General features: G+C 42.5%; 1 protein-coding gene across 14 annotated transcripts in view; it reads right to left on the minus strand.

The window, feature by feature from the left end:
* svila (supervillin a) overlaps positions 1–11,281 on the minus strand; it is a 160,174-nt gene that overhangs the window by 103,333 nt on the left and 45,560 nt on the right. For 3 of the 14 annotated variants that reach the window (XM_031298245.2, XM_031298248.2, XM_031298240.2), the window contains exons 1-3: positions 9,631–10,179; positions 3,851–3,914; positions 1,549–1,640 (exon numbers count right to left, since the gene is read on the minus strand). In XM_031298245.2, the coding sequence (XP_031154105.1) occupies positions 1,549–1,640; positions 3,851–3,914; positions 9,631–9,688 (214 nt within the window). In that variant the 5' untranslated portion in view covers positions 9,689–10,179. Of the gene's footprint in view, positions 1–1,548; positions 1,641–3,850; positions 3,915–9,630; positions 10,182–11,281 lie in introns of those variants that run through there. The other 11 variants (XM_031298250.2, XM_031298242.2, XM_031298252.2 and 8 more) reach the window with 7 other exon arrangements.

Genomic DNA, 11,281 nt, shown 5'->3' on the forward strand with positions numbered 1-11,281 from the left:
GTTGAAATCTAATTAGTTTTTTTTTTGCTTTTGCAATATTTATCTTTGAGTCAAATTTATAAATAACTAAAACTCAGATTTCATTTTGATCTGTAATCAGCTTTTGTTGACTGGGATGGCAGTACAAGTACAATTTTGAGTGGTAGCCCAATTAATGCTCACAAATCTGAAAATGGTATGAGCAGCAGAACATATGGAATGTTGATTAAATGTATCCAACATGTTAAGAGAACAGCTGTAGCCTACTTAGTTTAATACACCTTCTTGAGCTATTTGATACAAATCCTGGGAGGTCCTGATCAACAACTATTCACTTAAAAAGTTTAAAGTGGCTTTATTTCATATTTTCATATTAACAATTGATCACATCTTGATCCCAACCCTTATTATCTGAAGTCTTCCTGTCGTAGTTAAAAACAAAACAAGTTTCACTACCGACTGCTGTGCCTAAGGGACGTTAGTTCATCCGGGCATATTGCCCAGAAAATCTTGGTTTTGCTGTGACCAGTTTCATTTTTTCATCTGATCCAAAGCAACTGGTCTACAATTTTGAGTGTTAGCCCAATTAATGTTCACAATCTGATCCACAGCAATTGGTTTACTTTACAATTGCGCATCCCAGGGTCCTATCTTGCACCCGGCACAGCACAGCGCAATGCCTGACTCAAGTGTCTTTGCTAGTTTAAGACGGACGCAGTTGTCAGTTTCCCGTCCAGCGCCCACGTCGTTTAAATAGCAAATGCACCTGCGCCCATCTGTGCGCCCATGGGCGTGCTTGTCTTACAGGGAGGTGTGTTCAGGTGCATTCTGGGCATGCTGGTCTTACAGGGAGGTGTGTTCAGGTGCATTCTGGGCGTATTGCTATCTTGAGGCAGCGGGAAGTGATCGCACCATTGACCAACAAAAACCTGGTCTAAAGTTAATAACGCAGCATTTCATTGTTATTTTAACAGCGCATTAGTAAAATGCTCCTAGGGACGTACAGCAGCACACAAACATGCAGAAGATTACAAATAAAAATATTACAATATGAAATTGTATTATATGATCTGCTTGTGTGCTTTCATCACGCACGAGCAGATCAGTTTCTTCTCCTGAAAATCTCTCCTTCATGCTCAGCAAATCCTCCATCATAATAGCAATGCCCTAAACGCACCTTAGATCATTAAAATAGGGCACTCAGTCTTTTTCTTATTGCCCAAATTACAATTTTTAAAAAGCTAATCTAAAGAGGCATTCAACAGCTCATCAAACTATAATATCCACTATTCAGTGGAGCTTAACAGACCCACAAACCTCTATAGGACCACATCACTCTTTATTGGAGTAAATGGAGCCGGTCAAGAACATAGAGAGTGCAGTGTTTCATATCGTAAAAGTGAGGGCTGCTCGTGTAGAAAAACTGGTTTTAGACTAATCTTGACATGAATCCACCTGGCAACGAGGCTGCTGTTGCACAACAGTGACTTTGAAAAACCCTGGGAAAGTTGCCATTGTGAGGGGCCATTTGCAAGCAGGCAGACATAAAAACTAAAAACCCTTACTCACCTTTAGGGAGATTGGCCAAGAGACTAACATCTATATCCTTGGTGCTTTTGGCTGGCTCGTCTTTTTCGTCGAAGGAGAATTCTTTCTGAAAGCTGAGGGGTGCAGGAAAAATACCAACTGTTATTGAAACAGGGCTGAGCTGTGGGAAAGTGTGGGATTTGTTTATAGACCGACAGTGTAAGCACTTGTAAGGGGCTCAACGGAACGAATCTGAATTGGATCAAACAGTCGTCCACATCATTAAAAATGTGGTTGGAAGCAGGATTGGTTTGAATGATGGTCACGAATCAAGTCAATCTGCCAATGAGATTATGGAACAAGAAATGAATCATCTAAACAACATTTTTGGATTTCAACCTGTACATTTCATCACATCTTGAATACCCAAATATTTATCTAGAAATGAGAAGGTTTAACCCCAGTCACACCCTCACACAGCTACGCAGCGCATTTCTCTCTCAGAAACATACTGAAGTCATTTATGGGTTTGATTCAAAACCACAAAGTTACAATACAGCCATAAAGGAACTGGCAGCAGATTACTGATGTGAGGAAACCGTCAGGAATTGAGAAAACATGACTGTGCGGCTTGTCCATTCCAGTGACCACAGCGTTGTGAACAGATATACATGGGCATTATTTTCTATCATAACAGCATCTGTTTTCAGTAGTGAAATCTCCCAACATCGTATTCCTACATGCACAATGTTTCAAAGTCACAGCCACACCCACACACAGTTTTGGCACCAACTGACTGTCACAGAGCCCGACGTCCTCGCTGCTGTAAAGGAAACTGTCTAAATGGAGGCTAACGAGTAGACCTGGTAGTTTGTTTGACACTCAGCCAACAACATGATGCTGAGCAGATGAATGCTGCAGCAGGGAGGTTTTTCACTGCCACGCAGCAAAGTTGTGTTTAATGGATATCTCCATTTCAGTCTTAATCAGCCTTAAAGTGTCTTTTTGAAAAATAAATATTATTTCTCTAACAAATGTAAAGTTCAGTTCATAAGCAATGAAACGCACACTTGTTCAGTTTAAAAGAGGCCAACCGGTCGTTATGATGATCTGATTTGTTAATGGTACTTACATTAACATTTCAAAATTAAAGCCCCCATGTGTAGATTAGTTATGCCGCTTTAGCATCTTTAAAATCCTTCTGATGGCCTGACTTGGCCTAGGGCACCAGACTGTCTATGTATTGGTTATTTTTTTTAAGATAATTTTTTTGTTGGCATTTTAGGCCTTTATTTGATAGGACAGCTTAGACATGAAAGGGGAGAGAGGGGGGAATGACATGCAGCAAAGGGCCGCAAGTCAGAACCAAACCTGTGGCCACTGTGTCGAAGACTGCGCCTCCGTATATGTGCAATCATTATCAAAATGAAGTGGGGGAGGATGGGTTGTGGGTTCTCTTCTGTTCTTCTGTGATTGTGAGGAAAGGTAGGGGGGTATTGTGTGAGGTTTATTAGACGTTCACTGAAGCATTGGATGAGATAATGTATGATTATGTTTTCTATGTAGGTTAACTGTATGTTTATTGTGTGTTTATGTGCGATGTGTCGCCATTTCGTTTCTCTTGAATGCCCAAGATGAATCCTATAGGAGACAATAAAGGCTTATCTTATCTTATATGTGCACACGCTCTACCAGGTGAGCTACCCAGGTACCATATGTATTGCTTTATCACTGTGCCACTAGTCTCGCATTGCCGGCTCTATCTTCCCAGCGCTGTGGAGTAAGGTCTGGCTTCACCACAGATACATTCTGGGATAGGAGGGAAAAAAAATGCTCTGCGTTGTTTGCATTTCTTTAAACCAATCACAATCATCTTGGGCGGTGCTAAGCTCTGGATGCAGCGACGGTGGCTTTGCTAAATAGTCTCAGAAACGAACTTGTTTTGGTGGAACATTTGCACCCCGCAAAAGAAAACGCCACATAATAATAAATGAAGTTGACTGTTCCCACAATAGAGTAACAATAGTAAATTAGCTGGATACATGGGTTAGGGCAATCCCCACCAATCGGTCCCAAAACGTCCCAGATAGAGAGGAAATGCAGTAAACATATTCTTTGTAAATCTTCCTGAAAATGTACTCCCGGTGATCAAGACTACTGTGCCACATTCTCTTTTTTAGTACTACCACCACTACAACATTTTAAAATGCTACACATTAATGTGATGATGATTTATCTATGACATCACATATATGGACCCGTTTTATTTTTTCACCTGGCCTTTAACAAAGTGATCTAACATAACAGAAATGATGAAACACCACGTTATTTTAGCAGATCTTACCTCAAAGCTCTCTTCTGTAGCAATCTGGGGTTGCTTAGTTTAATGGGGGTCTCACTCCCAAGTCCTGTGGACAGGAGAAAACTTAGTCAGCTCATTCACCAATTTAAGAAGAAAGAACAGCGGAACCTTCCCTTTCAGCTTTTAATGAACAGACACAGTGCAAGGTGAACCATGTAGTCCGTCTGCAGTCCTTGGCACAGAACCACATTCATTAAGTGGACTTCCAGAGAGAAAACAAATGATGTGGAAAACAATAATCCACCTGCCTGACTGAATCACATCAAATAACAAGTGATCTGTGTAGTTAAAAAGGCGTGCACCCCTCTAAAACCCCAGCCCCCAACCCACCCCCACAAACAGCAACAAATCATCACTGTACTTACATCTGGAGACAGTGACTGTCTCCATCCTAAGTATCAGTCTATGTGCTGTGCATGAGGTCATAGCATAAAGGTTTTGATAGAGGAGTGACTGCGTGTGTGTGTGTGTGTGTGTGTGTGTGTGTGTGTGTGTGTGTGTGTGTGTGTGTGTGTGTGTGTGTGTCACTGATCGCACTTCAAGGTTGCAGTGCAGCTGGGACGATGCCAGTAAGAGCAGAGCACATCCATGTTACGGTTTATACCCAACATGAATACAGATGGGGGACAGCAGGAAGAGACTAGGGATAGACGGATTATCGGCCCGCTGCGTTTTATTTTCCTGATAACTGATAACGTGAATGAATTAAAAAGTGTTGTACTTTGGCTCTGCTACAGCTCTGTGTCTGTCCCTCTGCTTCAGTTTATCTCACCACTGAGTCTGACTTCATGTCCCCCCCCACAACACTATCTGACTCTCTGTTACTGGGGATTATAGTGAAAGTTTCTCATTTATTAAATAATTGCTTAAAGCATTTAAACTAAGTTTTCTAGTTGTAGTTTGTAACATTCCGAAATCCTAATTTTCACTTGTAGATTTTCATTTTCACAGTAAATGCATATCGGTTCCAAATATCAGTTACATTATCTACTAAAAATCGGTATCAGCCTTGAAAAACCAGTATCAGTCGATCCCTAGACGAGACAGAGAAACACACCCACTGTTATGACACTATGTGATAAAACTTAATTAGACAAACAGGAGGTAACAATCTAACCTAATTAAGTCTGGTGTCTATTAGGAAAATGGCCAAAGTCAATAAACAAGGGCAAAACGTGACAAACACCTGCCTACAGAGAAATACAACCTCATTACCATAAAAAAGGCCATTAGTAGGTATTAAGCATCATAAACAGTCTTGTGAGGAATGCGAGTTCTGTGGAACATCCCTTTAAAAGGAATGTCTACTTCAGTTATTGACTCCAAGACTATAAAAGTGTGGTTTTGGCTGCCCTGGGACCTCAGAGTGGCCAGAGATGTGCAATTTCGGGACAAACATGTGGTCCCACTTTCATCCCATCCCAGTTCAACCCAGGGCCTCGTGACGCCCCGCTGCTCCAACCAAACCCCTAACCTCTCCCCCGAGGCCCCCAACCCCTAACCCATTCCAGATCTGTTAGTCCTTATTAAGGATGTTTGGGTTGATGCTTTAAATCCCTCCTGCTTAAGCAAAACATCATTTGAGAAGAAAGAAGGCTTATTTGGAGAGGGCGGCGTGCCTGGATGTGTTTGGGGATAGTCGTGTATTGTTTCAGCTGGGGGGAATACGGCTGGTAAAACACGACTCATTCCTCGCGAGCCTTGAATGATAATACTGGTTATCTGAGCCAATTGTGTTTTCTTTTGACAACGATCCAAAGATTAGGTTGACAACATTCTACATATTTTAAAGTATAAAACAATGGTTAGATTGAAGACATGTACTCAATTTTCCCACTTATACATGCAACTATACTCCTGAAAACAGTTGCGTGTGAGCGTCATAAGCTCTGGGCTAATAGAACTTATTCAACACATAAAGTACCATGTTAATTTCACGAGAACCTTTTTCTGCCTTTCATTTACAGGCTTTCATGGTTCGGCGTGTCCTGTAATGTTATTTTTGGAATGAGTTGGGCTATTATTACAAATGCTATCATTTTGCACGTAAGTGATGCTAAACGTGTTCTAAGACTGGTTTTAGTTGAGAACCAATTTGAAAAAGTTGATCAAGATTTTGGGTCCAAGCCCCGTTTAGCCTGTATTTCTTTACATTTTGGTGAATCAGCATAATAAAAAGTCCTGCTGCATTTGCTCTTAGCCGTTCCTTTTTGCTGTAACCATGGATGTACAGACAACAATCAAATGGTTACTTTTGATATTGAAGAAAGCATAAGGGCTCAGCTTTTCTTAGACATGAGTAGGGGGGGCGCCAAGGAAAAAAGGTTGGGAACCACTGTCTTAGACAATACCACTGGAAAGAGTAACTCATGCTGATTCTGGCAGTGTGGTGCAAAATGGTGCGTCAGTCTGGTTTAAGGGCGAAAATTATGTTTCATATTTTTGGCTACTATGACGATTAATCATGATATCATTTGACACTAAGTCAAGTGCTCTGTGTTTACTTCTGGTCTGACTCAAAGACAAGTGATGACATTTTTTCTGTTGAATTGAGGATCTTCGGAAACCTGTAGGTAGAGCTGGACGATATGGAGAAAATCAAATCAATCGATATCGCGATATTCTAGGGCTATTTCACAAAATATTTACACAATGAGATTTGTGAGAAATAATCAGTAATGTGGATTTAATGACTAAGTGGGTAAAAGCAAATAATACAACAGCTAGAACAGTCAGGTAAGTTCAGAAAACGACATCACTTTACTGTTATGTAGCCTTTAATACCAGGAAAAGACAAGACGACTTGGGTCATATAACGTTACCCAAAATTGAAGCTGATATCTAGCCTCATATATCAATATCGATATTATACTGATATATTGCCCAGCCCTACCTGTAGGAGGCTCACGCTCTTAGCCCCAATCGACATGTTTTTGCCAGAGCCCCCGTTTCCCAGATCTCTACGGTGCAGGTGGCGAGCAAAATGTTATCATGACCAAAAGTTGTAAAGGTCAAACATATAAGAATAACACCTAAATTGACAAATACCAGAATGTCCCTTTAAGTAACAGTGTGAAACAAAACCAGATGCCACTGTAAAGGTTAATGAGCTGCTAGTGTGAAAATAACAAAAGCAGTTGTCCCTCTGGGGCAGCTGTCTGAGGCTATTGTCACGTCTAACATATAGAGCTCTCCACAACCCAGACCTGTATTCCTTTTACACCTCATACGGCCTATATGTAGTCACATGCGGGCCATCAGGGGTGACCCCCTCGGAAAGCCTCAATACATTCGTCATTCCAGACACAGGCATAAAAAAACTCGACAATGATCACAGATGTGGCAGAGCCTTTGATGCTGGCTGTAATCTACAGAAATGCTATGGCTGCTATAGCCGGGAGGTAATGCGCCAGGAATTCCTCAGCACCGTGCCCCGCGTGTGTTGATGAGGCTTTAAAAGCGGCTTGACACTGATAAAACACGAGGATAAAATGATTTCATGATTCAGTGGAGTGTCACTCAGGCTCTGAAGTGAGGAAAGCCTTTTATGTGAAGGTATCAAAAGGTGTTAAAGCACGAAGACTGTATAAGTCAGACAGAGCGCGTTTGCAGGCTGCAAAACGCCCTGATCGGACCAGTTGCGTCTTTTTGTTATTCTAGCTAGGCAACCATCGCATCACCTGTCCTTAGCCAACCGTTACTTTGCTGTTGAGTTAAATGACGTTCATCAATGCAAAAGCAGCGAGCAAAACAAGAACAAAAAGCCGCCCCAAGCTGCTAAAATCGCGCTCTGTCTGATCGGGGCATAACACTCACGGTACACAAAAGGAACCTGGTTATCTCTGGTAATGCAATTCTGACTTTAACCTGACGCTCAGGTTAAACATCACAGTTAGAACACATAAATAAATAAAATGAGGGACCAATCAAACAGCATTGTATGTAATTAACACACAAAAAAACCCAGTGTGGTAACCAAAGAGGCATCAGGGGCTGAGCACATGTCCAATTTAAGATACAGGATTAACTCTGATTCCTGGGATTACAGCGTGCCCAAAAAAGGAAACGTGTCACTCTTTAACCGTTTGCATTACATCACACGATGTAATGCAAACAACATCACAACATGCACGCACACACATGCCCGTGTGTGCGTGCATGTTAAAGTCTTAATATCCCCCCCCTCCCAACTGTTGTCCACCTACTCTGCTTTCACCATGCCTGCTGGGAGACTCGAGTTGTAACTAAAGCCTCACTGAGAGAGGCTTAAGAAGTAAAGCATTAAAGAAAAACAGATGGAGAATCAGAAATTAGGTGAGGCCATGGGTGCAAACAGTAGGTTTAGCAAAATGTTATGACTATAAGCCAATTATGTCTTTAACACTAATAACAATAAGTATACAAACAGCTCAGTCTCCAATTCAATTTTGGGGAGGAAACAGAGCAAAGGACACTGACACATCTAAACCCTCAAACAAACTCCAATACACACCCTCCTTCCCCCAAAACCAGTCTCTCTGCTGGTGTAAAAGGCTCAAACTGTGGGGCACCTGTTGTGGATTCCCAGACACTTTAAGGAAAGGCCAGATCTCAACACTCAGTTCCCACTCAGAAAATATGACAGGGAAGGGTGGGAATGAGAAGCAGGGGCGGGGCTAGAAGGGGGGCACGGGGTGGCACTGGCCACCCCTGAAATATGATTGCTTGCCCCAATCCATTGGGCTAGAGTGCTGTCAATCTGACAGCTGTGATTTCCATTGGATCAGAGTACTGTCACTTGGCTGCCTGTTCTGCCAATCTTCAATCTTCCCAGCCCTTGTCACATGACCAATTCATGTTTCCATGACAACTATCCAAAATTCTGATACCATGGAACCAGCACTGGAATTGTTTTGTTTTTTTTTTTTGTTTTTTTTAAGTGGCAGACTGAGCCTATACAAATGTGTATTTTATTCGGATAAACAATTTGTTTAAAATGAAAACAAGTCAATCTAATAATGAATGTAATGTTTTATTACATTATTTTGTTCTATCCTATCCAATGTTTCCTATATTTCTAAGCATAATTTATATGCTGTATTCTGATAAGATGGCTTGCTATTGGTCAACAGTGCAATTTTGAATGTTAAAGTTCACCAATGTTAAACTAAATGCAAAAAAAGAGCAGATTACTTCTACCTCACACATTTAAACGATTTTGTCGACTAATTGATTAGTCAATTTAATCGACAGATCTGTAAAACTGAGTTTCTCCAGAAAGCGTAATGCAAAAGCACCACTTTAGATCTTGTGTTTACCACAGATGTGTTCATAGGTTTCTTGGAAATAAGTCATTCAGCATGAAAAAAAAGCATAAAAAATTACTTATCGACTAAAGAAATCGACGACCGATTAGTCGACTAATCAAGCCTAACAACTAGCCTAAGAATATTACATAAATGCAAGTTCACTACCCTAAATCTGAGTCCAAGTAGCTGCGGAGTCTAGAAAATAGCTTCTTCCCAAGAACAGCCCCCTGCGCTGTGAGAGTCCCTTATCTCTGCTACGTAGTGTCCTTGGAGGCTGCAGCTGCAGTGCGCAGACAGCTGGCTACAAAGCAGGACAGTGAGCAGAGAGGAAGGGAGTCTGCAGTCTGTTACCTGCCAACTTCTAAGAGCTCAGACTCCCAGCACCACAACCAGAGTAACCTGTCCCCGAGTCAGCCTGAGCTTCAAATCTCAGCTCTGCCCCGAGCTGCAGAGCCCTTAAGTCACTGCTCTTACCTTGGCTGCAAAACTTGACATGAGTCAGGTAATTCGAGATCCACGGGTTCCGATACATTTTGGCAATAAAAGTCAGGGGACAGGGTAGGACAGAAAAGAAGTGAAAGAGATGGAAAGACAGAAAGGTAGACAGAGGGGCAGCTGCCTAAGAGGTGATGCAGCTACAAAAGCTGTTTGTCAGTGCTCCGGGACAGATAGAGAGGGAAACAGAGGGGGGTCAGGTAGCGTTAGAGAAGCAGAGCAGGGAGGGAGTGGAGAGAGTAAAGAGAGAGAGAGCCGTCCCATCTGCAGTGCTGGTACAAGTAGAGGTGGTCCTGGTAGGCAAACAGAGGAGTGGTGAAGCTGTGGCTGCAGCTCTGCACCTTCTGAGATCCACTCCTCTGCTCTGGTTCCTCTAACTAAACGCTAAGCAGTGCCCACTACAACAACATGCAGGCTTAAAAGGCTGCTCAGCACGGGCTAAGCTCATTAGCTAAGGCAAGCAAATTAGGCCCCATCACTAATACAGATGAGAGACAAAGTGTTCTGCGTGCTTCAGAATGAGCCTCGCAGAGAAGAGGAAGAGTGTGTGTGTGTGTGTGTGTGTGTGTGTGTGTGTGTGAGAGAGTGAGAGATAGTTAGGAGTGTCCCAGGAGAGTGCTGCCTTCCCTTGGCTCAGACACGCGAGCGGGATGCCAAAGAAACCGGTGCATAGCGTCAGAAAAGGAGGGGAGGGGAGGGAGGGAGGGAGGGGGGGGGGAAGAGAGAGAGAGAGAGAGAGAGAGAGAGAGAGAGAGAGAGAGAGAGAGAGAGAGAGAGAGAGAGAGAGAGAGCGCACACAGGCAGTGCGGATGGGAGTGGAAATAAAAGAGAGCAGGGAAAGAGGAGAAAGTTTAAACGACCCTCTCAGCCAGATGAGAAATTCCAGTCGTCCCTCAGCAGGGACAAAATAAAAGGAACATGCAGAGAGAGAAAGAGAGAGACGGAGAGAGAATGTGGGAGGGACAAAGAGAGGGTAAGAAAGAGAGCTATAGTGAAACAAAGTCAGGAAGAGAAAGACAGAGCATGTAAACAGTAATGAGAGACAGAGGATGAGAGTTCTGCTATGTCCAATTGTGAGTAATGCTATCATTATGCTTAACACTGTGGTCCTTCATAGAACAGCTGAAAAGAGGCACAAGGGGACGACAAAAGATTTATCCACAGCCACAATTGAGTGTTTGTGTCTCAAAGCACGCATAAATGGATATTCCCTGAGTCATGGTATGTATAAACCCATTTCCTAGTGTGATTATGCTGCAAGGGAATGCCAAGAACAAAAGCACTTGCACCCATATATGCACCTCACCTATATATCAATGTGATGATAACATGCTTATCATTGCACTGAGAGGGCATTGCAGGGAGGCTGGCGCAGAGCCCAGCGCTGCTTTTTTAGACGCTGTTGGAGAAACAGTGAGCTGTATCTTATCTTTCTGCAGCATACAGAGCAAAAGCTGTCCCCGCCAAACATGCAGGCATCAACATAAAGCAGATCTAGTGGACTGAAGAAATCACAAACGTCAGTTCCTCAATGCAGAGTGGCAAGAATAGCAATCAGAGAAAGCCAAACAATGACATTCGCATGCTGAGATTTTAAGAATGCAAAGATCTCAGTGCATTTCTTGTAAAT

This window comes from Sander lucioperca, chromosome 23 (genome assembly GCF_008315115.2).
Source record: "Sander lucioperca isolate FBNREF2018 chromosome 23, SLUC_FBN_1.2, whole genome shotgun sequence".
Taxonomy (NCBI): Eukaryota; Metazoa; Chordata; class Actinopteri; order Perciformes; family Percidae; genus Sander; species Sander lucioperca.